Genomic DNA, 27,953 nt, shown 5'->3' with positions numbered 1-27,953 from the left:
ACACTCTCCCATGGCTGAGTGTAAATTTGTTCTTATTCTTTCGGTCCATTTTCTCATACCCCTTCCTCTAAGGGAGGTTATCAGGCTTACCAGAATCGTCATGGATTCGCCTTGACCCCTCTGCCGAAAGGCTCTTGCTGTTCAGTCACTCAATCATGTCCGACTCTTTGTGATCCCATGGACTGTAGCCCACCAGGCTCCTCTGTCCTTGAGATTTCCCAGGCAAGAATACTGGAGTGCATTGCCATTTCCTACTCCATCTGAGCAACATCCCGAGATCTAAATCAGAACCAGTCTGGACTAGAGCATCCTAGAGTCTCCCATTACCAAGGGAAAAAAGGCACTCAATGTCCTCACCACTAAGGGGTGGTTGGTGGCTGAACCTGAAAACGGGAAGACCAAGCCATCCGTCGATCACAGAACCCTCATCACTGACAACCTCGCTCAGGCGAGGTTGGAGCTCGCATAGAAACCCCTGCCTCTTGTGGGAGCTGTGACTACACTCCCCTACATACGGCCACAGCATCCTCAACCCCCAGCCCCGGGCGCCGACGCCACCTTCAGAGGCCATTCCCAGGAGACTTTCTCGGGAGGCACCAAATAAGGCACAGTGTCTGAGAAAAGGACCACACAGATTCAAAGTGACAAATACTACTCTTTTTAAAAATTTAAGCAGGGAGGTAAAAACCCTGGATAATTTTTTTCACATGACAAATGAAAAAAGCATTAAGTTTAAAAAAAAAAAAAAGAAAACTAGAAGAACTATCTCTTTAAAAGGTATTTTGGAAACTTAGGCTAACTAAACATTTTTCCACAGTTACTACTTTTTTAGTTCGGATTTTTTTTTTTTTTTTAACAACTGCCGCACATGAATTTTGTAGACTGCTAACAAAGAACCTCAGTTGTCATAATTTTCTCTGTTTTTCTTCAAAAAATCTGCTGAATTATTCTGTAGTTAAATGATGCTCAGGGTTGCCGACTTATCTTTTTTTGACATCGTGTTTTCTTTGTGCAATTTTGGGGGCCAAAATACAATCACAAAGGAAGGCTTCTTTAGTTCTTAAAGTGATCTATGCAAGTAAGTTGGAGTGTTGCCTTACCTATGACATTGAGCTGGTTATATCATCAGCAATTCACAGATTCTAATCTCCTAATCTCAAGATAGTTTATTCCTAATTCTTTATTGTGATCTCAATAAGTGGGGAAGGCAGTTTAAAAAGAACATTCTGTTCTAGCCTTTCTTATTTATCAAGCCAGCTTTCTGAAAACACTGAGTTCTTCAAATGTGATTTTATGCTGAGGCGATTTTGTATTGCAGTACAAAGATTAATTATCACAAAGATCTGGAAGGCAGATTTAAAATATATATGTATCCACCGCAAAAATGCAGGCATTTTGTGGACACAGCAAATGGTTCTGCAAGACACGATGACACCTGCAATACTAGGGACGCTGTGGCCCCAGCAAACCTCGAGGATGTTCGGGTAACCGTTGTGCAGGAGCAGAGTTAAAGTCTGGCTGGAAGACAGCCCTTTTCCTACCAGGAAGAGGAATGACCCTAAAGGACATAGACTGGATTTCCTCTGCCCCAGCCCAAGCCCCCACATGCCCTCCATCCACGAGCCCTGGGCTGGGAGAAGCTGGGACGTCTCTCCCCACCCCATCCAGGCACCCACAGACTTTGATGGATGGTTCTTAGAGGAGAGGCAGGCAAGGAGTTTTACTGCTAATTCACTACAACCGCAGTCATCTAATAAAAGGAATTTAGTGCTCTGCAAGTCAGTGAATCCCATGCCTTCACTAAAAGGTGAGACCTGAGCCCAGCCTGGCTGGAGGACTCAGGACAGTGGAGAATTCACAGCAGAGAGAGGAAAAGCCTTGGACCATGGCTGACTCCACCGGGCCCTGGTCCTTGATTCTAAGTCCTGGTGTCCAGGCCTCCTTAGCTGCACAGAATGGAACCTGATCCCCGGGGTCGGTTCAGGTCAGTCGCTCAGTCGTGTCCGACTCTTTGCGACCTCATGGACTGCAGCACGCCAGGTCTCTCTGAGTTTACTCAACTCATTTTACAACTCCCGGAGTTTACTCAGATTCATGTTCATTGAGTCAGTGATGCCATCCAACCATCTCATTCTCTGTCATCCCCTTCTCCTCCCACCTTCAGTCTTTCCCAGCATCAGGGTCTTTTCCAATGGGTCAGTTCTGCACATCAGATGGTCAAAGTATTGGAGTTTCAGCTTGAGCATCAGTCCTTCCAATGAACACCCAGGACTGATCTCCTTTAGGATGGACTGGTTGGATCTCCTTGCAGTCCAAGGGACTCTCAAAAGTCTTCTCCAACACCACAGTTCAAAAGCATCAATTCTTTGGCCCTCAGCTTTCTTTGTAGTTCAACTCTCACATCCATACATGACTCCCAGAAAAACCATAGCCTTGACTAGACAGCCCCAGGGCAGGTGAATCCAGAGGATCTGAGAGGAAACATCACAGGATTTCCTGCCCCCAGAGGAGCGAGGCTTCGGTTGGTGGAGGGCGGGAGGTGATGAGACAGTCGTGATTGTGCCCTCCAAGTTCACCGACACAGTCAGCACCCAGGCGCTGAGCCCTGCTGTCTCAACCCTGTCTCAGGTGAGGCCTCCTTACTTCAGCCAAAACCAGAAAGTCTGTCGGCCTAATTCTAAAGGGCTGGTGTCAGCGTCAACCTGCCAATCATGATGGCCAGACCTGCCAGGAGCAGACGTCCTTAAGGTCTTAAGCATTAAGAACTCCCCCATCACTGTCACTTCACGACAGAGGGAGAAAGAGGCTGAGTAACACCTTTCAACCCCAATAAACATAGAGCGAGATTTAATTGCTTTCATGTAATAACAGAATTTTGTTGTGGAAGGTAATAGAAGTGTAGTAAGTGCCTACTCTGTACCATGTACTGTGCAGGGCACTTGTCAGGACAGAAGGTGGAGGTTGGCCCCTGGTTTCTGGAGATGCAGGGTGAGCATCTGCAGAACCAGGGAAGGGAGCTTATTCCTTCTGGAAGAGTCTGTGGGATCGGTCTTAGGGAGATGGGGCTTGAGCTGGACTCAGAGGGCGGGAGCGAGAGGATTCCACTAGGCTGTGGTGAGCAGCCTTCCAGGGAGGGGAGCAGCTTCACCACAGGACGGCAGGAGAAGGAGTGCACCTTTATTGTTGTTCAGTCGCTCAATCATGTCTGACTCTCTGTGACCCCATGGACTGCAGCACACCAGGCCTCCCTGTCCATCAACTCCCAGAGCTTACTCAAACTCATGTCCATTGAGTTAGTGATGCCATCCAACCATCTCATCCTCTGTCGTCCCCTTCTCCTTTTGCCTACAGTCTTTTCCAGCATCAGGATCTTTTCCAGTGAGTCGATTTTTCAAAGTAAGTGGCCAAAGTATTGGAGCCTCGGCTTCAGCGTCAGTCCTTCCAGTGAATATTCAGAGTTGATTTCCTTTAGGATGGACTGGTTGGATCTCCCTGCAGTCCAAGGGACTAAAAGTGCAGTGTACTTTCTAGGGAATAACAAGATTCTGTGGCTAAAACATGACAGGTTGGGGAGGGGGGCTCATAATCAGAGAAAAGGCTCAATTATTTTGAAATTTTTTTATTTGTAACTTGAAGAACTTTCTAGAAGGCCAGGATATCCATCAGTCATTAGGCACTGCCATGATGCAAAAGTCCTTGAGGAAATTGTGACCTCTCTTGGGGAAAAGACTCCTCCATGCAGGAAGTAGTTGCTTTACATGCATGTTCAGTCATGTCTGACTCTTTGCGTCCCTGTGGATTGTGGCCCACCAGGCTCCTCTGTCCGTGGGACTCTCCAAGCAAGAAGAATACTGGAGAGGGTTGCCATTTCCTCCTCCAGGGGATCTTCCCAACCCAGGGATCGAACCCATATCTCCTGTGTCTCCTGCATTGCAGGTAGATTCTTTACCACTGCACCACCTGGGAAGCCCTAGGAAGTAGTTGATATCACTCTAATTAAGAAACTCAGGGCTGTGGGTCACAGAGAGAAAGGAAGAGTGAGCTTAGAATGGAAAGACTGGTTCTGCAGTGGTCTCCCATCAATGGTCCAGTCTATAAGAAGAGCCAAAAGGTATTACTGCTCTGCACTTGCCAGGGCTCTAACTTACTCTTCTTTTGGCATATGGGAGTGTGTGTGCTCAGTCGTGTCTGACTCTCTGCGGCCCCATGGACTGTGGCCCACCAGGCTCCTCTGTCCATGGGATTCTCCAGACAAGGATACTGAAGCAGATTGCCATTTCCTACTTCAGGGAATTTTCCAGATTCAGGAATCAAACCTGCATCTCTTGCGTCTCCTGAATTAGCAGATGAATTCCTTACCCCTGCGCCACTTGGGAAGCCCCTTCTTTTGACATACTTACTACTAACTTCACTAAATGTTGTTGGCTGATGGAAGAATTATAGACAAGTGGAAAATGCTAATCTGTCTATGGAACTGTTTCTGTAGGTCACTGAGTCTTTGGTGCTGTGTATTTTTTTAAAGATGATGTGAATTGTATTCTGGTGGTTTAGCCGCTAAGTCGTGTCCGACTCTTGCGACCCCATGGACTGTAGCCCACCAGGTTCCTCTGTCCATGGGATTCTCCAGGCAAGAATACTGGAGTGGATCGCCATTTCCTTCTCCAAGGGATCTTCCCAGCCCAGGAATCAAACCCAGGTCTCCTGCATTGAAGGCAGATTCTTTACCAACTGAGCTATGAGGGAAGCCCCTCAAATTGTATTCAATTGATTATTATTAATGAAACTGACAGAAGGAGATTGTGAAGCTTCAGGACAATGTCCTAAATCTGACTCTGTCTGTTAAGTAAGAGCTCCCCATAAGGATCCACCTGGACTCGTGTGGTCTATGTTGGTATACTGGGTTTAGACATCGCATTTCCACTAATAAATGAATCACTTGAAGGATTATCCTTAAGAGAAATCATGGAAAGACTACTGGCCTTAGTATCCAAAGACTCAGGTTCAACAGAGTGAACTTGGGTAAATGAACTGACACGTGGAGCCCCAAGTGACTCAGCTATAAGACAAGGAGAGTGACTACTCACTGTTGTTCTAAAAATGATGTCAGATGAGGTATCTGAAAATGCCTAGGACAATACAGTGTATGTAGTAGGTGTTCAGTAAGTGTCTCACCAGCCCTCTCTTTAGCCTTGAACTGTTAGAATGCAGAGCTGATGATGGATGTCATGTAAGAATGTTGCCTACTGAGACGTGTCTTGGTCTGTTTTGGGGGTGGGAGGCGTGGGGGCAGCAGGGGTTAAATAGAAGAAGCTGGAAGCCTATATCCCAGGAGAGAATAGGATTTAAAACAGGGAAGGTTTACAGGACAGGGGACAGGTTTCACTTTGACATAGCCAGGAGCCTTCTGCTGAATCAGGGAATGGCTTCCTCAGGAGTAGGAAGGCCCTGAGAAAGAGAAGACTTCAAGAACAATGTCAAAGAGACGATTTGGAGGGGGTGCTGCAAAGATAAAAACATCGGGATATGAACAGGGCGTTAAATTAATTGCTCACTTAAAACCCATTCAGCCCTGATTCAGGGTCAGTAAGTATCCATGTCTAGTCCCATAATTCAGTCTCCAAAAAAAGAAGAGAAAAAAAGAGGAGAAGAAGGAGAGGAAGAAGAAGGAAAAAACAGACCTGAATATAATTTATAGCATTTGCATTTTAAGCATTTTCTTCCTTTTGAAATGGCCCAAAGTTATCACAACATAATTAACAAACATATTATTGTTTTTTCAAAAGAGTTGCTACTGAAACACATAATGGACATGCTCATATGTGTTTCTTATAATAATAGATTCAGTAATTCATAGTAAATTTAAAAGACATGATCCTCTACATGAAAACATATATTTATAACCCCCCAGCAACAATCAAATTTCATTTAAAAATTCACAAAGTTTTGAATGACACATCCCAAGAGAAATAGCACTTCTCCTATATCCAGCTTCCTCATTTTTCATATGGCGATGGCTGAGTTTAGAGTTTATATACAGAAGGACATTTGTATCATCAGGAGAACTGAGAATAAGTGTAGTGAAGCGACCACCATACTGGACACAAGCCTCGGAAGTGGAGGAAAGCGGGTGAGGACCACCCTGGGCAGCTGCTAATACAGAGTCATCATGGAAAACGTGGAAAATCACAGTGCAGCAGATGTGAATGAGCAGGAGAGAATCCTGTCTTCCCTCTAAGACTTGTCGAAGCTGTTAACAGACGACATGCAGAGAGGAGTGATGGACCGTCAGACAACGCACCTTGGCAAGGATTTGCATTTGAAAATGGTTACGGAGAAGGAAATGGCACCCCACTCCAGTACTCTTGCCTGGAAAATCCCATGGATGGGGGAGCCTGGTAGGCTGCCGTCCATGGGGTCGCGAAGAGTCGGACAGGGCTGAGCGACTTCACTTTCACTCTTCACTTTCATGCATTGGAGAAGGAAATGGCAACCCACTCCAGTGTTCTTGCCTGGAGAATCCCAGGGACGGGGGAGCCTGGTGGGCTGCCGTCCATGGGGTCGCACAGAGTCAGACACGACTGAAGCGACTCAGCAGAAGCAACAGCATAGTAAAGATAATAGGTAAACAAGACACGTATGTGGAATTTTCTCACATGGAAAGATATGATGGATATTGGCAGTTCCCAAACTCTGTTAGTCTCAGGAAAACCTCACAAAATTACTGACAACTCTAAAGCTCTCTGATTTATCTAAGTTATATCTACCAGTACGTATCTTAGGAGAAAGGAAAACTGAGAAAAATTTAAAACACAGGAAAATGAAAGCCCACATTCCCGTAGCTGTCAAAACATCCCATATCGTGTGGCTTCTGGAAAACTCCACTGTATACTCTTGAGAGAATAGAGTCAAAAAGGCAACTAGCATCTCCGTATTGTTACAAAATAGTTTGACCTTGTGGACTCTGCTGAGAGGGCTCCAGGGGTCCCTGAATGCACTTTGAGAACCACTGGTAACATGAGTTTTTGAGCCCCAGCTTGGAGAAGGAAATGGCACCCCACTCCAGTACTCTTGCCTGGAGAATCCCATGGATGGAGGAGCCTGTCCATGGGGTCGAAAAGAGTCGGACACGATTAAGCGACATGTTTGTTTGTTTGTTTGTTTGTGCTTTTCAGAAAAGGCAAAATGGGTGGGTCCACGATTCCCCCACCTGTCTCTCACTAGAGCAACCAACTTTAAAAAATGCTTTTTTTTTTTTTAATTCTATATATCTGAATTCTAGATTCATCTGCCTGTGAATATGGGGATTTCCCTGGTGGTCTAATGGTTAAGAATCTGCACTTCCACTGCTGAGGGCCTGCGTTTGATCCCTGGTTGGGGAACTAAAATCCCACATGCTGTGCAGTGTGGCCAAAAAAAAAAACAACAATCCCATGGCAAAAGAGAAAAAAAAAGGTTTTAAATCACAGGTAGAATGTGGGGCATAGGGCATAACATAAGCTGCTGTACAGATGAGGAAAAAATATGGTCTCCATTTATTAAAAAGAAGGAAATATGTCAGTTGAGACTGGATGGTTTAGTTGTAAGAGCATTGTCAACATTAAGTTTCTTAGAATAACTTAAAAAGGTATCCAATGAAAAATTCATAAAACACACATATATTGTAGTAATACTCTATTGTGACTACTTCATAAGTGAATGTATTTGTATAGAAATTATTAATTGTGCACCTACCACTTCCTGACTCTAGGATAGGATAGCATCCTGTGCTGTGCTTAATTCTGTTTGACTCCTTGTGACCCCATGGGCCGTAGACCCCCATCAGGCTCCTCTGTCCACGGAATTTTCCAGGCAAGAATACTGGAGTGGGTTGTCATTTCCTCCTCCAGGAGATCTTCCTGACCCAGGGTTCAGACCCATGACTGTTGTATCTCCTGCATCGGCAAGCGGATCCTTTGCCACGAAGCCACCATAACGCCCTTTTTTGTAACAGTAAATTGAAATCAGCGAGTTCATTTCAGAGTTTTCTAAGGGGAAAGGGAGGCTGAAAGAGCAGCAGAGCATCTGCAGTTGTGGTAGGAGTGCTGCGTTAACCCTGGCAGTTTCAAGAGAGGGTGCCTCCAGCTGGAAACCTGGCCGCCAACTCCATCCTGAGGTCACCCCCCGAGACACCGGGTTACGGGGCAAATTGTAACAGCTGTGTGCTTCAGTTTCTCAAAGCGTGCCTCATCATGACCTCCTTTCAGTGTAAAGACAATAGTACCATCCATATGAAAAAGGCGTAGAACTCCAGGTGCTAATAATGAATTAAGTCAAGGTACTTGTCAACTTTTTGTTGAAGAATAACAAACATACAGAAATGTACACTTAAGACTAGCAGCACCAGGTTCAGTCCTTAAAGGTGATGCTGTTAAAGTGCTGCACTCAATATGGCAGCAAATTTGGAAAACTCAGCAGTGGCCAGAGGACTGGAAAAGGTCAGTTTTCATTCTAATCCCAAAGAAGGGCAATGCCAAAGAATGTTCCAGATACCATACAGTTGCACTTATTTCACATGTTAGCAAGGTTATGCTCAAAATCCTTCAAGTTAGGCTTCAGTAGTATGTAAATCAAGAACTTCCAAAAGTACAAGCTGGGTTTCAAAAAGGCAGAGGAACTAGAGATCAAATTGCCAACTTTCACTGGATCATGGAGAAATGAGTTGTTCCAGAAAAACATCTATTTCTGCTGCATTGACTACCCTAAAGCCTTTGACTGTATAGATCACAACAAATTGTGGAAAATTCTTAAAGACCTGGGAATACCAGACCACCTTATCTGTCTGCTGAGAAACTTGTATGCAGGTCAAGAAGCAACAGTTAGATCCAGACGTGGAATAACTGCCTGGTTCAAAATTGGGAAAGGAGTACATCAAGGCTGTATATTTTCACCCTGCTTATTTAACTTATATGCAAAGTACATTATGCAAAATGCCAGGCTGGATGAATCACAGGCTGGAATCAAAATTGCCAGGAAAAATATCAAGAACCTCAGATATGCAGATGATGCCAGTCTAATGGCAGAAAGTGAAGAAGAACTTAAGAGCCTCTTGATGAAGGTGAAAGAGGAGAGTGAAAAGCTGGCTTAAAACTCAACATTCAAAAACCCGAGATCATGGCATCCAGTCCCATCACTTCATGGCAAATAGAAGGGGGAAAAGTGGATGCAGTGACAGATTTTATTTTCTTGGGCTCCAAAATCATTGCAGATGGTGACTGCAGCCATGAAATTAAAAGATGCTTGTTCCTTGGAAGGAAAGCTATGACGAACCTAGACAGCACCTTAAAAAGCAGAGACATCACTTTGCCAACAAAGGTCTGTATAGTCAAAGGTACAGTTTTTCCAGTAGACATGTACCTGTGAGAGTTGGACCGTAAAGAAGAGTGAGCACCAAAGAATTGATGCTTTTGAATTGTGGTATTGGAGAAGACTCTTGAGAGTCCCTTGGACTGCAAAGAGACCAAACCAGTCAATCCTAAAAGAAATCAGTCCTGAATTGGAAGGACTGATGCTAAAGCTGAAGCTCTAATACTTTGGCCACCTGATGCAAAGAACTGACTCATTTGAAAAGACCCTGATGCTGGGAAAGATTGAGGGCAGGAGGAGAAGGGGAAGACAGAGGATGAGATGGTTGGATGGCATCACTGACTTAGTAGATAGAATTTGAGCAAATTCCTGGAGATAGGGGCTTCCCGGGTGCTTCCCAGGTGGCACTAGTGGTGAAGGACCCACCTGCCAATGCAGGAGACATAAGAGACGCAAGTTTGATCCTTAAGTTGGGAAGAACCCCTGGAGAAGGAAATGGCAACCCACTCCAGTATTCTTGCCTGGGAAATTCCCTGGTCAGAGGAGCCTGGGGGACTGCAGTCCATGGAGTTGCAAAGAGTCGGACATGACTTAGCAATTGAATAACCACAACAACCAGATCAAGAGATGGAACCCCCCTTGGAGTCAAGAGATGGACCATAGGAAAGAGATTCTCTTTTATCCAGAAGGTGGGATCTACAGATGAAACTCACCGTCTCCTTTCTACTCTCAAATGTCCGATCAAAGGAAATCGTTTGTTTACCTCCCACATCAGAATTTAGAGCTGACCTGACTAAGACTTAGTACTGAGTTAAGGAAGGGAAAGGTTAACATGTAGACAGCCTGCTCTGGTGGACTCATCGTAGTCCCAGAGAAGACTGACTTTGGATGATGACTGCGTTCCAAAAGAGACAGCACGTCTTGGCTTTCTTGGAGGGGCCATATCCCACACCCAGAGGGAGCTTATCAATGTACCGATGAACACAGGAGACGGTGGGTGGGTGGGGAGACTGCACCCAAACAGGATACCAAAAAAAAGGGCACCTGAAATGATCACTTTAGAAAATACGATGATGTTTACGTACAGAATAACACAATTTCTTATTCACACATCCCACCTGTGACATGAATCAGAGCCTTCACCTAGGGCCATATGTCATCTTTTCCACTCTCGGTGGTTTACAGATGTTTGACTTTGAAGTTGAAGAAGAAGAAGAAGAAAAAAAAAAAAAAAGAAGCAGAGCTGCCCTAAAAGAAATGAGGAAGTGAGAGCTCTGCAGTGTCTGGCCTGGGCCACAGCCCATGATGCTCTTTCCGGTCTCAGCAGCATTCTGAATTTCCACCTGCCCGCCCCCTCTCCCTTATAACGCAGAGCACGTGAAGTTAGAGCCATTCAGTCTCCTCACTCCCCTGGATTAGTAGGAGCAGGGTGTCATGCTATTTTTCCAATTTTCCACAGTTCACGGGAGGTAAAAGAAGTCTGGCTGGAGGCCCTCCGGGGGTAAGTACCATAAATTGGCCTGACACGACAAGTCAGCTGCCTGGCGGGGTCACTGGGCTTTGAGGTCGTATCCAACAAAAGCTGGTTTCACCATGCAATATGCAACACGTAGTGTTATGAAGAGTAAACTCGGACAGCTTCGCTTTCATGGGAAGCCTGCACTTCAGGGGCTCTAGGAATTCTGTACGTGTTATCTTTGTTTTATGTCTGCCATAAGCAGCGTCCTGGGGATCCACTGTTTTCCTTTCTCAGGTTACATGAGAAAATCTGTGCAAAGCCCTTGACACAGTGCCCTGGCACATCGTGAACTCTCCTCCCAAAACGTTAGTTGTCACTGTAGCTGTTACTCAGATTATCTCCTGATGGGAGCTTAATAAATGAAAAGCAAAGTTTGGCGTTGTGAAGATGTCACGTTTAAAGCTTTTAGAAAGCAGTGTGTTCAGATGCTGTGTTTAATAGCGTGAGACATCTGGTAACACATAACTGACCTTAAATGAACACTTCTCTAACTAGTAGTTTCAGACTTTCTGTTTTGTCAGAGTGGGGCTGAAACTGGCTATTGCATTCCGTGTATCCCTCCTCACTCTTTCCCGAATGATTTTTCATAGACAGAGCCAAGGCCACACAGGAGCAAAATTCACCACTAAACCGTCAGCCCGAACTCCAATGAAGCTGACAAGCAGCTGCCATGCTGTATGTGCCTTCTTACATTTACTACCTCAGATTTTCTCATTGGCAAGGGTCAAAGATGTTTACTTAATTTGACTTTTTCTCTCTTGTAGTCAAAAACACTAAATGCCTGTGATATGGAGACATTAATTGAATGTCAATCAGAGGTAAGAGAGCTGTTTTTCAAACTTTTTATCTGCACTGTGAGATGGAAAACGTTGTTTTAATTAAATATCATGCATGTTGTTTAGTTATCAGAATAGAAAATCAACATGATAAGTTGTAGTAAACACTAATGTTAATTGAGATCTTATGTCATGATAAGCAAGACGTTAATATTGATTCTGAAAAAAATTAATGGACTACTAACTGTTTATATGAATAACATGTTGAATATATTTTGTGGGGAAAGACTGGGCAGATTTCTTCAACCATTAATTTTCATTAAAATAAATATATTTTTAGGGTAATATCAAGGAACATCCTCTGTTGGCATCATGTGAGAGTGAAGATAATATTTGCCAGCTAATTGGTGAGTTTTGAAAACACACTGATCTTTTATGTAAATGCTAACAACCAGCGTTCTTGGTTTGCCAAACCACAGTGCTTTACTGGGGATTTTTTTTCCGAAGTATTCTCTTAAAGACCACAGAACATTAACCCTTGCCTGGCAGGAAGGCTCCAGCTCACTAGACAGCAAGTGTTCTGAGAGAAAACATCCTTCCCAAGTCAACCTTTCCCCCATCCAGAGGGGTTTTAGTGGGGTTGCAGATCTCCTGGCCACTTCGGTTCCGACAATTGAAGTGTGCATACGTGTGACAAATATACAGTTGCCTTTTCCACTCTCTCCCTCCTCTAATGGAGAATGATTCTAAGAGTACATGAAGCCACTGTTGCTATCTTAAATCCCAAAGAACCCACCGTTCAGTCAAATTTTTCCACAATTCATTGTGTTGTAATGTAACCCTGACCCAGTTCTCTTGAACTATAAGGACAAGCCAATTCTCTATCCACCCCCTTCCACTTGCTGGTATAAAAAGTATAGAAACATGTGCTAATGCATTTAGAAAGTATAGCTTTTTTTTTTTAATTAGAAAAAAAAAAGGAGAAGGAAGGAGAGAGAGGAAAACAGAAAGAAGTAAACTCATGAGTGGTGATACCCATTGTGCAGACATCTTCAGGATTTTGCAAGGACCGATTATCCTGGAAAATTCTTCCTGAGCATTTCCAATTGCCAGGTCTAGGTTCTAACCTCCCTGCCCGGTCCTAACGCATCCACTGGGAAAACCCTGCAGCTGACTGCAGACAGACTAGCTCCCTCTAGTGGTGAGTGCTAGCGCGGCCACTGAGGTTTAACAGCCCGCCCAGCCTAGAGCCTTCAAAATGGTTTTGAGCAAGTCACTTCCTGTTAAGTTTCGTTTTCTTCACTGGTCAGAGGAGGAATTAAAATAATCTGTTTCACATCAGAAATAGCCACCAACTATCCACCGTGGTTATTAAGGTCAATATGTTAGGATGATTGTTTATGACCTGCCTAGTTAGGTTTTGCTCCTTTTCTATAGCAAACAGCTGGTAAAGAGTAAAAACAGGAAAGGTGGAGGCTTTGAGGAACCTTGGTGTTGCTGTTGAGGGGCTGGTTGCCCTGGTAACCATGTGGTTGTTTTTTGGTTCACACTAGATTAAGGTTCACACCCTTTGCTTCCTCAGTTTTTCAAAACTGTTTCTCCCACATGGCAAACCATAAATGACACTATCTGTTGTCTTATCTGGATCCTTCCTTGCTTATCAGTATGTTAATCTAATTTCTCTTTGCCTTGTTTTCTTGGCCATAGAAATCAAGAAGAGAAAGAAGGTGTCTAACTGGCTCTTTCTCATGAGAAGGCTTTCTTCTTCATCAGATGTTTCTGCAGCTTCGGAGCCAGAATTGAAGACATCCCTTTTCGAGCAGCCCTTGTCAGCCATCTGCAGTGACAACACGCTCCCGGGACCCATTCAGGTACGCACACGTTCACCCTTCAGTTTTCTATGAAACGTCCTCGGGAAACCTGAGCGGCTTTCTCATGCTGAACTTGTTGGGGTGGGATTTTCAGTTTTTTTCCCATGTTTGGAAATGGTGTTCCCACCTAAGAATGCAGTCAGGGGAACTTACACAGCGGCTTACATTCTAGAAATCAGTCGTATTTGCCAATGAGCTCAGGCCGATGGTACCTCCATCCTTCTGACTTAATGGAGTGAAGAAGGCTAAAAATGGGTAGCTTCTGAAAAACCAACAGATTTATGGAGCTTGCGATCATACACGGAATGACTCGAGAGGAGGGAGGCCCAAAATCATTTTAGGCTGTGCAAATTCCAGCTTTCCCAATGTACCTGCTCTTAGAAAAATGGCAGGGTTGAGAGAGACAGTTGAAAGTAACAGACTGAAAGGAACCGGACTGGGATTAATAGTCTCTTGTTAAGATGATCTTAGTATCCTGGAGAACTAACTTTTATGGAGAGGATATTGTATAGCAGGTAAAGTTAGCTACTGTTCATGTACACTATTTAAATTCTTTTTCCTACCGAAATACAGATTTTTTCCTCTATCTGTAGCAGCAAAGTGTGACTTCAAACCCCGGGTAACCATTTCCTATTTCTGTACCCCTCTTCCTTTTAGGATATTCTCACTATTCTATGCCTTAAAGGCCCTTCCACTGAAGGAATATTCAGGAAAGCAGCCAATGAGAAAGCCCGCAAGGAGCTGAAGGAGGAGCTCAACTCCGGAAGCGTGGTGGACCTGAAAAGCCTCCCAGTGCACCTCCTGGCCGTGGTCCTCAAGGTGAGTCCCCAGCATCGGTGCCAAACAACAAGCTGACGGGCTCTGCCCCACTGACTCTCAGGGGATGAGAATCGGGCTCTTCGCCCCACACAGCAAAGGCGACTGATCTGGAGTCGAACTGTCTTAGTTCAGCCTTCATTTATGTGTATCAGCATGTCTGTTTCTGTGATCCCAGATTCCAACCAAAAAGTGCTGCATTCAGTTCTCCCCAGATGTCTCTGAGAACAGGCGCTCGGACTGTCCCACGACCCAGTCCGTTGTCCTGAGTCTGGTGGCCCCTTGGATGGTGGCCTTAACTGTGCCCGTTGTTAGGAAAGTTGCTGAGAGACAAGCTGGGGGGAGACTTCAGGCTCATTGGATGCAGGCAGGAAGGGGTGATGAGCAGAGACTCCTGAGAGGGGACGAATGAGACGGAAGTTAGGTTGGCAGCATGTTATGTAACGTGAACGGTCCCCTTCCTCCTGCCAGGACTTCCTCAGAAGTATTCCGCTGAAGCTCCTGTCCTGTGACCTGTTTGAGGAGTGGATGGGCGCCCTGGCCAAGCAGAGCGAGGAGGACCGGATCGAGGCGCTGAAACAGTAAGTCACCCATGCAGTCTCCGCCCGGGGTTCCTCACCCAACTGTCAGAGTGTTTCATGTTGCAACATTGAAGGAATTCACGTGGACTCGCTCACCTGCTCCTAGAATACAAATCTAAAGGTCCCCTGGAAATGTTTAAAAAGTAGGGTTTTTTAGCCAAATGAAAGGAGGCACCTCTGTCAAAAGGTAGAAAGTGAACTTCAGTACTCACAAATCCCAACAGGTAGGGAGTCTAAAAATATAAGTAGTTCAAGAAGGTATGAAATGAACTCACAGATGAAAGCCTCGGAGCAGGCTGACCAGCCACGTGTAGGAATCTGGGGTCTTCACCTGTCCACACTGATGCGGTGCAAAGCAACAATTCTCCCATAAAATGTCCCTCAGTAAACAGTCTGCAAGGGCTTGTTTGTTGACAAAATTCCATAGTGTATTTATTCCATATCCTTATAATCAACCAAAATGAAAACTCTATAAAAATAAATTCCAACGGCAGCAGAAAAAGTACCATATATAAATCAAAGTGTGACCTGTTAGTGCCTAGAAAATCTTACACACCTAACTTCACAGTATCAGCACTTTTGCCAAATCCTATAAAACTGTGTCTATATATGATGATTGTCTCACATGGCTAAGTATTATCAATAGCATATTTATTGAACTGAAGGCATTAGTGTGTCTATCCCAAAATAAGAATCCTGAGATTACCACAATAAACTTCTGCTTACAGACACAAAGGTCTTTCTTAACAGTATCTTATGAGAAATGAGTGATCCTTATGTTAGAACCACCATCTCTTTTTTTGAAAAAATGAGGTTTTACAATTCTAATTTATTAGTCATTGTACCAATGTTGCCCTTTTAGTGCTGACCTCATTATTTTTATGAACATGCTCTTCTAAACTGATTTATTCTTCATAAAGCTTTCTCAGAATGGTATAAAAATGTGTCTTCTTTGTTTGATGAGCACAGTTCAAAAGAAGATTGTATTCTTTAGAAAAACCAGCCTTGCAGTGTTAGAAGCAGGAAGACATTCCATATGGCTAAATGGTTTCTCAACAAAATGATTTTCAAAATGTGTTAAAGTTTATTGCAGGAGTTAATGATTCGTAATCTAAGATCTGTGTAAAGAGTAAATGGCCGTGTTACTGGTGTCAGGATCATAGAGGCCAGTTTTCTAGGGCTTCAAGCTCTTGTGGTTCAGTGATTCATTCCATGTCAGTTGCCACTGCAGGTATCTGAATGAACGTTTCACAGTGGTTCTTGTGAAACAGACCTTCCTCATTTTAAAGGAAGCCTGGGTCAGGCAGCCACTTTCAACTTGCTCCCCTCAAGCTAGATAGGCCATGAACCTCCCCTAAAACCAGCTTTTCCCACCTCCGTTCCAGTGTTGCAGACAAGCTCCCGCGGCCCAACCACCTGCTGCTCAAGCATCTGGTGTCCGTGCTCCACGTGATCAGCAAGAACTCTGAGGTCAACCGGATGGACGCCAGCAATCTCGCCATCTGCATCGGGCCCAACGTGCTGAGCCCGGAAAACGAGCACAACCTATCGCTGGAAGCCCGGAGAGACCTGAACGATAAGGTTTGTGCCCGGCTATTTCTGCGAAACTCGACATCTGCCTGTCAAAGCCAAGCAGTGAGGTCTGCTGTGGCCCCAGGTCAACTCTCTGGGGTGCATCCACTGGATGAGACCCGGTAAAGCCAGGTCATCCTCCGAGACAGAGGGCAAGTGATGCCCGTCTCCACCGCTGTTTCCAGAATGGAAAGGCCCTTTCACTTTGCTCTTTTTTGTGCATCACACTCTGTCAGTTCAGCTACCAATCCGGGCAACTCCTTTAGTGAACATTTTGGTTACTTTAAAGTAATAGGTCTTTTAAATTCACAAAGTTAAAAGGCATATCTCAAAAATAATTTTCATATAGGTGATTGTTACCAATTTTCTGAATGCTCCTTTCAGACACGGTTAAACATCTCTTATGTCGATTTTGAAAGTAAAAATGTTGGTTGCTCAGTCGTGTCTGACTCTTTGCGACCCCATGGACTATAGCCCACCAGGCTCCTCTGTCCATGGAATTCTCCAGGCAAGAACACTGGAGTGGGTAGCCATTCCTTTCTCCAACGGCTGTTCCCAACCCAGGGATTGAACCCAGGTCTTCTGCATTACAGGCAGATTCTTTACCATCTGAGCTACCAGGGAAGCCCATTTTGGCACCTCCCTAACTGCTGACCCTCCCTATATCTCCCTTGGTAACCTTCTTCCTTTAAAAATAAGATCTCATTAAGCTGACAAGCTGTTAACTTCTCCTCACAGGTTAAGACACTGGTGGAATTCCTCATCGATAACTGCTTTGAAATATTTGGGGAAGACTTTCCAGCACATTCCAGAATTGCTTCTGATGAGTCCCTGGAACACACAGACAGTTCAGGTATGGAACATGTTCTCAGCTGACTCTGACCGTGGGGTCAAGTTCATGTCTGGCTACCAATCCAGCCCAGTAACGTGAAACACCCCTGGGATCTGAAGAAGTTACCAACACACATGACGGAATCAGAGTAGATGCAGGTCTGTTGAGAAGTCAGCAAGCAGGGAAGCTTTTCTCTTGAATTTTCCTGCACTACTTCCTCGGGCTACAGCCTGGCACCTTCCCCTTCCTGTTCTAAATCATGAAGAACTGCTCCTTTTACCAAGTAACCTTTGGCTAGAGGGTTGGGGCAAGAAACTTTTGTTTCCACACAATGGAATATGGGTCTAATGGGGGTCTGTTAAAATAGGGATGAAAGTGAAAGTGTTAGTTGTTCAGTCCTGTCCAACTCTTTGACCCCATGGACTGCAGCCCGCCAGGCTCCTCTGTTCATGGAATTCTCCAGGCAAGAATACTGGAGTGAGTTGCCATTCCCTTCTCCAGGGGATCTTCCCCACTCAGGAATCGAACCCAGGTCTCCTGCCTTGCAGACAGGTTCTTTACTGTCTGAACCACCAAAATGGGAATGGATCCAATGAAAAGAGCCGTCCAAAGGATCAGCTTTTAAATCTAAGATCAATAAATTTTCAGTGGAGAGCTGTTTTCTCTCTTCTCATTTCTTCCCTCCCTGTCTCTCTCTCAACTTCTCTCTCTTCATTTTCCTACTTATCTTCTCCACCTCAAAATAGTAGGCATGGCAAGAAATGAAACTTGAACATGGCCAGTTTCTTTCATAACAAGCCCCAAATTAGCTTCACCGAATTCCCTAGGGCCATACTTGATGTGAGTAGGGTGGACGGTGCTAAAGTGAATTTCTAAAAGGACCTGAACAAACACTCAACTGTCCCTTACCTTCCCCCAGACATGTCGACCCTGCAGAATGACTCGGCCTACGACAGCAACGACCCTGACCACGACGTGGAGCCTGCGGGCTCCCCAGGCTCGCAGCCCCCAGAGCTCCCAGAGCTGGCTGCTGGCCGCTCAGAGCCCAGAGCCCCACTGCGCCCTTGGGAGCCCGTGGTCAGCACCACGGCCAGACTGAAGGGCTTCCTCGGGCAAGTGGACAGGAGGTACTCGGATCCCAGCGCCGCATCCTCCCCGGAGTGCCTCGACGTCAGAAGAGCAAACCCGAAACTCACGCGAAGCGAGGACGACTTCACCGCGGTGGCCCAGGCCGCCTCCCGCTTTGCCGGCGAGGAAGCCGAGGACCCGTTTCCCGAGGAGGTGTTTCCTGCAGCCGAAGGCCGGGCGCAGAGGCCCCGGGACCTGGGGGAGCGGAGCCCAACTCAGGACTCGGCGTCACCGTGCGCACGGGTCCCCAAAGCCTCCTCCAGTGGCTCCCTGGACGCTTTCTCCGACAGCTCGCCCCTGGCCTCTCCTTCCAGCCCCAAAAGAAACTTCTTCACGCGACACCAGTCTTTCAGCAAGGCTGAGAAAAGCAAGCCCAACCGAGAAATTAAAAAGCACTCCATGTCATTCTCCTTCGCCTCCCACCAAAGAGTGCTGACCAAGACGCGCAGCTTTGGAGCCGCGAAGCCCAAGGGCTGCCCCCGAGACCCAGAGAAGCGAGGTTCCAAGAAAGAAAGCCAGCTTGCCGGCCGGATCGTCCAGGAAAGCTCGTCGGACGCCCCCGGCCGAGCCGCGCTGGGCTTTAACTCGGGGGCCTACACCCTCTCGGTGGAGGATGTGTTCCAGCTGGTGGATCAGAGGCACCCCGGCCGCCCCCCGTCTTACGAGGAGGCCGTGCGGCTCCAGGCGCTGGAGCTCGCCCCGCGCGGGGGCCAGACGGTGGGCAGCCTGCGGGCCCGCGTGCTGAGCCTGGACGCGGGGCTGCTGCCTCCGCTCCCCACCCGCCCCCGCGGGGACTCGACAAACAGCCACGGGCCGGAGCCCCTGGACGGGCTTCGACGGGGGCCAGGGACCGAGCCCTGGAGGCAGAGCTGGATCGACTGCGCCCCTGGGGCCGCGGCAGGACAGGTGACGGTCCCCAGGACACCCGAGCTGCAGAGGCTGAGAAGCGCCTCCGAGTCGCAGCAGAAGGGCAGGCAGGCTCTGCTGGCCCGGCGGTGTAGCCAGCCCGTGTTTGACGCTGAGCAGCTCCGATTTGCCAAGGAATCCTACATCTAGCGCTCCAGGCCCTTCCGTACACAATGAGAACTGCCTTTAGACTCTTGTTTTCCAAAAAGTCGTGAATAAGCTGCTCTGGCAAGTTGTGTTTGAGACCTCCTCCAAGAGGACAGCCACACAACTTCACACCGGCACTCCGTGCGCCTGATTTGTACAACACGTAGCACATGTATAAAACGCATCCCAGACAAGGCATTGGGTACATGTACGCAGATATGTGTGTATATATTTGTTTCTGAACTTGTGCCAAACTGCATTGCTGTTCTTTGCCTCCTGAAGTTTTTTTGTTTTGTTTTGTTTTAGTGGTTAGTGTCTAAACATAATGTTTTCTTTTCTTGGCATTGCTTCAAAGGGCATGCCAAGTTTCATATTTTCCACGAACTCCATTTAGGAGAAAATGTCTAAGTCTCTGTTAGGAGTTTCCTCTAATAAGCCGCTTTGTGATAACTAATCACCTCAGTAGGATGAAAGGAACAGACTATAAGGAATAGAGTTCAGTGTTTGGAGTTATCAAAGGGCATTATAAACTCCAACAAAAAAAAAAAAAAAAGGTTGTTAACAATGCATGAAAAATACTTCAATGTGTCCTTTAACTGTCTAATTTGAAATTTGGGTAAGTTAGTTAAAATGCATTATATTATGCATCATTAACTGATGTCAAGCACTTTGAGTTTCTTTGTAGTTCAATGGTGTCTTCTCCAATAGTGTGGAGGAAATTACTTCATACGCATCGGGGCGGTCGTATGTAAAACTTCAATATTATCTCACTACAATAAATTGCCTTCCTTATTTCAAAGTAAACGTGTTCATTCTTTACTGATATGTTGCCTCCGCTCCCCTCGGTTCGTAGAAACCCACCAGAAAAATCCTTTACATGTTGGTTCATTCAACCAGCATTTATTGGGACGTCCCGGGTGATACAGTGGATAAGAGTCCACCTGCCAATGCAGGGGACGCAGGTTCTATCCCTGGTCTGGGAAGATCCCACATGTTTCGAAGCAACTAAGCCCAAGCACCCCAACTACTGAGCCTGCACTCTGGAGCCCAAGCTCTGCAAGAGAAGCCAGCACAGTGAGAAGCCCACACACGGCAACTGGAGGTAGCCCCCACTCTCTGCAACCAGAGAAAGCCTTTGTGCATAAACATAAATATAAATAAATTTTAAAGAAACAAGCATTTATTGACTACATATCCATTATTTCTCCTTGAATAATGAGACAAGGAGATCAAACCAGTCAATGCTAAAGGAAATCAACCCTGAACATTCATTGGGAGGACTGATGCTGAAGCTGAAGCTCCAATACTTTGGCCTCCTGATGCGAAGAGCTGACTCATAGGAAAAGACCCTGGTGCTGGGAAAGATTGAAGGCAAGAGGAGAAGGGGGAGACAGAAGATGAGATGGTTGGATGGCATCACGGATGCAATGGACATGAAATTGGGCACACTTTGGGAGATGGTGAGGGGCAGAGAGACCTGGCGGGCTGCAGTCCCTGGGGTTGCAGGGTCAGACACAACTGGGCGACTGAACGACCACTCCATTATTCTAGACTGATAGGCAGGGCAAGATGTGGACCTTGTGCATAAGAAAAAGGGACAAGCCCTGTTCTCTCCACAAATTTGCAAAACCATAAAGATGTACCTTTTTAAAGCTATTTTTGGGCAAGCAGTCACTCAGAGGCTAGAAAATTTAGTGTACAAATATAATATCAGTATTTCCTGGTTTTAGTGACTTTAAGTTTTCAGTACTTTCAAAAATCTTATTTTTACAATGCTCAGTTTGCTTGATTATTAGCAAACACAGTGGTAAAACATCATACATTAGAACATTCATGCTCAATGATTAAGATATTTATCCAGTATCTTGGATACTGGACTTTGATTTTCCTTATTTCATCAATTTCTTTCATAAAACACTGCATATTTTTGATATGTTAAAGAAGGATTTTTGTGCTGGCTAGCTACCAGGTGGTGAAGACCTAGCCTTTTGAGAAGTGATTTATTAGTAACGTGATATACAGTTTACAATGTTTTCATCCAGACTGCTCAGATCTGTTAATCATGTTCAGATTTATTAATGTCATTTAAATACCTTATTAAGCACCACCAATCATGCCTAAATTTCAACTGGTAGACATTCCCCTTTTGACTGCTGACTTAAGAAAAGCAATCCTTGTCCCATAATTGGACACTTAACAATGATAGTTGGGACTTGCCTGGTGGCTCAGACAGAAAAGGCAGTTTTCAGCACCTTTCAGTTCTGAGCATTGTGCTAAATATTTCAGGATTGAAAGGAAAATCCTCCATCGTGTTTTTAGCAACTTCTCATTGAGAATCAACATTTTCATCAATAGATGACTAACACAGTAAGCTAGGTAAGCTCCTATCTATTCCGTGTTACCACTGACCTAACCTCCACGTGACCCAACTCAGATCACGAAAACTCTACCCCAGTTTCCTTATTTCACCAAAGCAGAAGTAAGACTGAAAGTCTTCTATTGCATGTAAGCAGTCTAGTTTATTGACAAACATTGATGAGCTTCTTGTAGTCAAAAAGCTACTGTATTTGCATAGTGGAGGAGAAGGTATGATGTGTGTGTTAGTCACTCAGCCGTGTCTGACTCTTTGTGATCCCATGGACTGTAGCCCACCAGGCTCCTCTGTCCATGGAATTCTCCAGGCAAGAATACTGGAGTGGGTTGCCATCTCCTCCTCCAGGAGATCTTCCCAACCCAGGGATGGAACCTGGGTCTCCCACATTGCAAGCAGATTTTTTACTGAGCCACCCAATGCATGGTGTGGTATTCCACTTCTAACCATGAAGTCCACTCACTTTTTAAAATAGGAGAACCCAACCTGGTCTCCAAGCATGGTCATAGGTTAGGGCTGCCATAACCAAGTATCACAGATGAGTAGCTGACACAACAGAAGTGCACAATCTCACAGTTCTAGAGCCCAGACCTGAAATCAAGGTGTCAACAGAGGGCCTGTGCTTGCATTGAGATTTGGATGCTATTGAAAAATGATACGATAGACAAGGACCCCAGAACAGCACAGTGCTGCCCTCCATGGACCCTGTAAGGGCCACACAGTCACACATGGGTCTGAGACGCTAATGCAAGGTGAATGGTAAAACCAGGTTGGAAGCCATGGCCTATATAGGGGCCTTCAACCTAAAGGCAGGTCTGATCCCCACTTCCCAGCCACGGGACCTCTCCATCACCAGGGTAACCCTGTGTGGATCAGCTTGGGAGGGATCCTGACCCTCTTAGCAAGGGAAGAGGCGGGAAGCACGTACATTTCACGTGCCTGCTGGTAGACACTGGCATTCATGCCTTGGAATCTGGCTGAACAGACAGGAGAATTTCTTCCTCTTGGGGAAGGTAGGAGGTTTTCTCCCCTCCTACAAAGAGGGGGACGGGTGGGTTTCCGAAGGCATTCTGAATGCATTTCCTGCCATTAAGCCCTGTGCCCAGCACCACCCAGGACTTGGTCCAGAACCTGTGGTTGTTAACCAAGCTGAGGGCTGGCCCTGGAACTGAGCGAACGCACAATCACCTACGAGCTCAAACCCAGCAAACATAACCTATGTCACTCGGAGTCTGAAAGCATTGAAGTGGCAGCCATGGCTTGTATGCTAATAAAGCAGATAATAGTTATTGACCACAGTGCTTCCCATGGCTGAGCAGGAAAACAGCGAAAGGGCGGTCAGCACTGTTTGTCCTAATGCACTATTAAAAGAATACATTCTAGCTGAAGTTTCCTGATCATGATCTCACAGGGGACCGCCAGTACACGCTTTCCTCCTGAAGGGTCAAGTGCTGGAAGTGATGGAAACCCATATCAGATGAGATCTCACATATTTTGAGTTTCTTTTTTAATTGACTTATGTAAGATGGTAACGCTTTATTTACAAAGGGAGAATTACTGAGGTATCAGAGTATGAACATTTCGCTAGAGACAAAAGTAAATCACTTTTTGGCATGGTATTGTAAATGCCTGCATTATGTCCTCTGGACAAATGAAATGTGAATGAGGAACCACCAATGGGATGAAGAGCTACCCTCTTCCTATTACAGGCTTCAAAGAGAGACCAGATGAGACTAACAAACCTGCAGAATGCAACAGCTTGCCAGAAAAAGGAAACACAGAACGATTATATCCCTAGGAAAAGAAAGACAATTGTGTTGGCACAAGAATATGTGAGCCAGATTCACAGAGCCTGAGTCCACAGCCCAAATGGGCGACCATGGGTCACTTTCCAAACTATCTGAGCATCAGTTTCTCCACCTGTAAAATGAAGACAGTCAGAGCACTGCAGCAGTTTCGGAATGCACCTCACAGCAAACCCACATCACAATATAGGAGAGGTCTGTACAACACAGCTTAAAGTCCAGAAGGTGTAAAAGCAAATGACAAGTTCACACTGTCAAAATAAAAAAATGTCTATATGAATAAAACACCATAAACAAAATCAAAAGACAAAGGAGAAACTTGAGGAAATATTTGCAGCTTATATAACGGAAGAAGAACTAATTTCCATAATAAAAATAGTTCCCATAGTTTGATAAGAAAAAAAATTGAGTTATTTTTTATTGGTGTATATTTGCTGTACAATAGTGTGTGAGTCTCTACCGTACAGCAAAGTGAATCAGCCACATGTGTATGTATATATGCATACCCTCTCTTCCTTGGATTTCTTTCCCATTTAGGTCATTACAGAGCTCTGAGGAGAGTTCCCTGTGCTGTGGAGTAGGTTTTCATTTCTCTATTTTATATGCAGTACTCTATACGTGCCAATCCCCATCTCGCAATTCATCCCACACTCCCTTTCCCTCTTGGGGTCCATATGTTTGTCCTCTACATCTGTGTCTCTATTTATACTTTGCAATTAAGTTCATCTATACCATTTTCCTAGATTCCACATGTATGTGTTAATATATATTTGTTTTTCTCTTTCTAACTTCCTTCACTCTGTTTGACAGACTCCAAGTCCATCCACATCTGCAAATGGCACACATTTAAAATTCAGTTTTAAAATGTGAAAGTGATATGACCATAGAAAAAGAATAACAAGTGGCCTTTAGACATTTGAAAAGACGCTCAATCTCACTCTTTTTCTAAAAGCTACATTAAGACACTTTCTCTCCTCAGGTAGGCAAAACTCTAAAAGTTTAATGACACAGTATGTTGGTGAGGCTGTAGGGGAACTAGTGATTCTTGCCTTCTTGTTGGAAGTACATTCTTGACCCCTATGGAGCACAGTTTGGCAGTAAGTATTAAAATTACAAGTGCATAAATCATTTTTCTGACCAGTTCTGCTTCTAGGGATATACTTCATCAATAAGTTCTTAGGCATGCAAAATTATATGTGAATATTTTTAGCATTGTTTATGATATAAATGTTTGGTCAGAGAATAAGTTATGAACAATTAACTTATGGCACATTCATACAGCTATAAAAATTTCTTTCACCTACTGATACAAAACTATCTCCAAGATATATCCAGTAGAAAAAAACAACATGTAACAGGTCAATGTGTACACTGCTATAATTTATCTTTAAAAGAAGGAATTAATAATAGTAGCTTACACATCGGAGAAGGCAATGGCCCTCCGCTCCAGCACTCTTGCCTGGAAAATCCCATGGATGGAGGAGCCTGGTAGGCTGCAGTCCATGGGGTCGCTAAGAGTCGGACACGACTGAGCGACCTCACTTTTGCTTTTCACTTTCATGCATCGGAGAAGGAAATGGCAACCCACTCCAGTGTTCTTGCCTGGAGAATCCCAGGGACGGGGGAGCCTGCTGGGCTGCTGTCTATGGGGTCGCACAGAGTCGGACACGACTGCAGTGACTTAGCAGCAGCAGCAGCAGCAGTAACTTACACATTGGGGTGGAGAATGGGAACTGAGATGATGGAGTCAAAAATAAGCAGAGGACATTTCAATAATACATTTCCATATTTTTGGTGTTTGAATGATATAACTCTATTACTTATTCAAATATTAAATAGAAAATAATGCTGCTGCTGCTAAGTCACTGAGTTGTGTCTGACTCTTTGTGACCCCGTGGACTGTAGCCCACCAGGCTCCTCTGTTCATGAGATTCTCCAGGCAAGAATACTGGAGTGGGTTGCCATTCCCATCTCCAGGGGATCTTCCCAACCCAGGGATCAAACCTGCACCTCTTAGGTCTCCCGCTTTGGCAGGCAGGTTCTTTACCCCTAGCGCCACCTAAGAGGCCCATCTGGTGCTCAACTAGTTTTCTCTGTGAACATAAACTGTAGATTGTGTGGGTGTCAGCCTCTCAGTCATGTCCAACCCTGTGATCCCATGGCCTATAGCCCACCAGGCTCCTCTGTCAAATATTTCCCATAAACTCATTTGTTATATTATTCGTTTCCCATAAACTCAAGTGAAGAACCCTATATAACTTCAGATTCACAGGGAAAATTTTTAGACTTCTGAAACAATGTGATTAATTTTGCTGTTTGGATAACAAATGCTTTTTAGAAATGTAGTTTGAACTATGCAGTTCAAGCCCTTTGTGTACATAGTTAAGTATCAGAAATCATGAAAGGTCATCATTTAACTTTGCTTAGATAATGCAGGTGAGCTCAAGTATGAGTAAGGGCTCATCCTTTGAATTGGGCTTCCTTTGTGGCTCAGATGGTAAAGAATCCGCCTGCAATGCAGGAGACCTGGGTTCAATCCCTGGTGTCGGGAAGATCCCTTGGAGAAGGGAAAGGCAACCCACTCCAGTATTCTTGCCTGGAAAATCCCATGGACCGAGGAGCCTGGTGGGCTACAGTCCAAAGGGTTGCAAAAAGTCAGACATGACAGAGCAACCAATACTTTCTTCTTCCTTTGAAATGGCAGTTTCATTTTTCTTACCGTGAAATTTTAACATTAATGTCAAACTTAGTGTAACAATCATTTAGGATATCAGCAAGTTCAAAATGACGAAATTGACCTTTTGAGGAACACTATCAAATTTCAGTTAAAAGTGTTCCTAGAACCAATTCCAACCTGTGTGTGGTAGAGCCTCCCCCACACCTACTAGCAAGTCTTGGAACACCAGCTGAGTGTCCTACGACTTCTGACACTATTTACCTGGAGATAACCTAGATTCCATAGTTTAAGGGTTCAGCCCTACAAGGCCCCTCTGTCCCATGTCCTGTCCAAAGGCCACTCTTCCAGCATCTCCACATGGTCACCCACCTAGAGGCTCTCTGAACCTCTCCCTTCGGGTTTTCATGAGGGTTCATTACATAGCCATGATTAACTATCAATAAATCATTAGCCATTGACAACTGATTTGACCTCCAGCCCTCTCTCTAATCTGGTGGCTCAAATGGTAAAGAATCTGCCTGCAATGCGGGAGACCCAGGTTCAATCCCTGGGTCAAGAAGACCCCCTGGAGGAAGGAATGGCTACCCACTCCAGTATTCTTGCCTGGAGAATTCCATGGACAGAAGAGCCTGGTGGGTTACAGTGTATGGGGCTGCAAAGAGTTGGGCAAGACTGAGAAGCTAACACTTTCTACTTTTCACATCCTCCTTCCATCACCTGGTATATTCTCCTCCCAACAAACCCCTATCCTTAAGGTGGGATCCAAAATTCACCTCATTAACATAACAAAAGACACACTTATCACTTCAACACTTAGGAAATTCTGAGGGTTTTAACAGCTATGAGCCAGAAACTGTAGATGAAAACCAAATATGTAGAAAAATATTAGTGGGTCATCTGAGTGCCCAAATATATTTCTCATAAATCACAATATCACAGAATGAACTTCTTCTTATGCCCAAGAAAAATGTAGGAAAAAAGTAAGATATTACATTTAATAGATTGGAATATATTAATATAATAATAAGCAAAAAATAACGACAAACTTACATACTAATTCTAAACAGCATTAACTCAACACATTCCCTGCATTTGCTGATTCTTCCTAAATTCTTTACACACTTTTCTTTTCAATTACTTATCTATTTTTATTTTTGGCTGTGCTAGGTTGAGTTGAGTTGTGTGTGTGCTAGGTTCTAGTTGAGTTGCCGGGGCGTCTCACTGTGGTGCCTTCTCTTGTCGTGGAGCGCAGGCTCCAGAGCGCGGGCTTCAGTAGTTGGAACACGTGGGCTCAGTAAATGAGGCTCCCTGGGTTCTAGCACACAGACTCAACAGTTGTGGCGCATAGGCTTAGCTGCCCCAAGGCATGTGGGATCTTCTCAGATCAGGGGTGGAACCCATGTCTCCTATAGGTGGAATCTTTACCACTAAGCCTCCCGGAAAGCCCCCTTTACACATTTTTGATGCATCTACATAACTTAAGTAGAACTTAAACGTTCTGAAGGATGTTCACTGGTGATCTCAGAAACTGATCGAAAGCATGCCCCCAAAGTTCCTCGTTCACATATCCTAACGGTATATGGTGTAGGTCACTTGAACTTTCTATTTCA

The 27,953-nt window shown here is 45.0% G+C and overlaps 1 protein-coding gene across 1 annotated transcript in view; it reads left to right on the top strand.

The window, feature by feature from the left end:
* The window catches only part of LOC122434151 (T cell activation RhoGTPase activating protein), an 86,596-nt gene extending 66,302 nt beyond the window's left edge, over nucleotides 1-20,294 (top strand). Inside the window, exons 5-14 of the mRNA XM_043457357.1 lie at nucleotides 10,802-10,843; nucleotides 11,452-11,536; nucleotides 11,626-11,679; nucleotides 11,978-12,044; nucleotides 13,345-13,508; nucleotides 14,166-14,327; nucleotides 14,796-14,905; nucleotides 16,291-16,486; nucleotides 17,216-17,330; nucleotides 18,229-20,294. Of these exons, the coding sequence (XP_043313292.1) occupies nucleotides 10,802-10,843; nucleotides 11,452-11,536; nucleotides 11,626-11,679; nucleotides 11,978-12,044; nucleotides 13,345-13,508; nucleotides 14,166-14,327; nucleotides 14,796-14,905; nucleotides 16,291-16,486; nucleotides 17,216-17,330; nucleotides 18,229-19,493 (2,260 nt within the window). The 3' untranslated portion in view covers nucleotides 19,494-20,294. The remainder of the gene's footprint in view (nucleotides 1-10,801; nucleotides 10,844-11,451; nucleotides 11,537-11,625; nucleotides 11,680-11,977; nucleotides 12,045-13,344; nucleotides 13,509-14,165; nucleotides 14,328-14,795; nucleotides 14,906-16,290; nucleotides 16,487-17,215; nucleotides 17,331-18,228) is intronic.
* The last annotated feature ends 7,659 nt before the right edge of the window (nucleotides 20,295-27,953 follow it).

Source organism: Cervus canadensis, chromosome 33 (assembly GCF_019320065.1).
Source record: "Cervus canadensis isolate Bull #8, Minnesota chromosome 33, ASM1932006v1, whole genome shotgun sequence".
NCBI lineage: Eukaryota > Metazoa > Chordata > Mammalia > Artiodactyla > Cervidae > Cervus > Cervus canadensis.
This window is presented reverse-complemented; position numbering and strand designations above follow the sequence as displayed.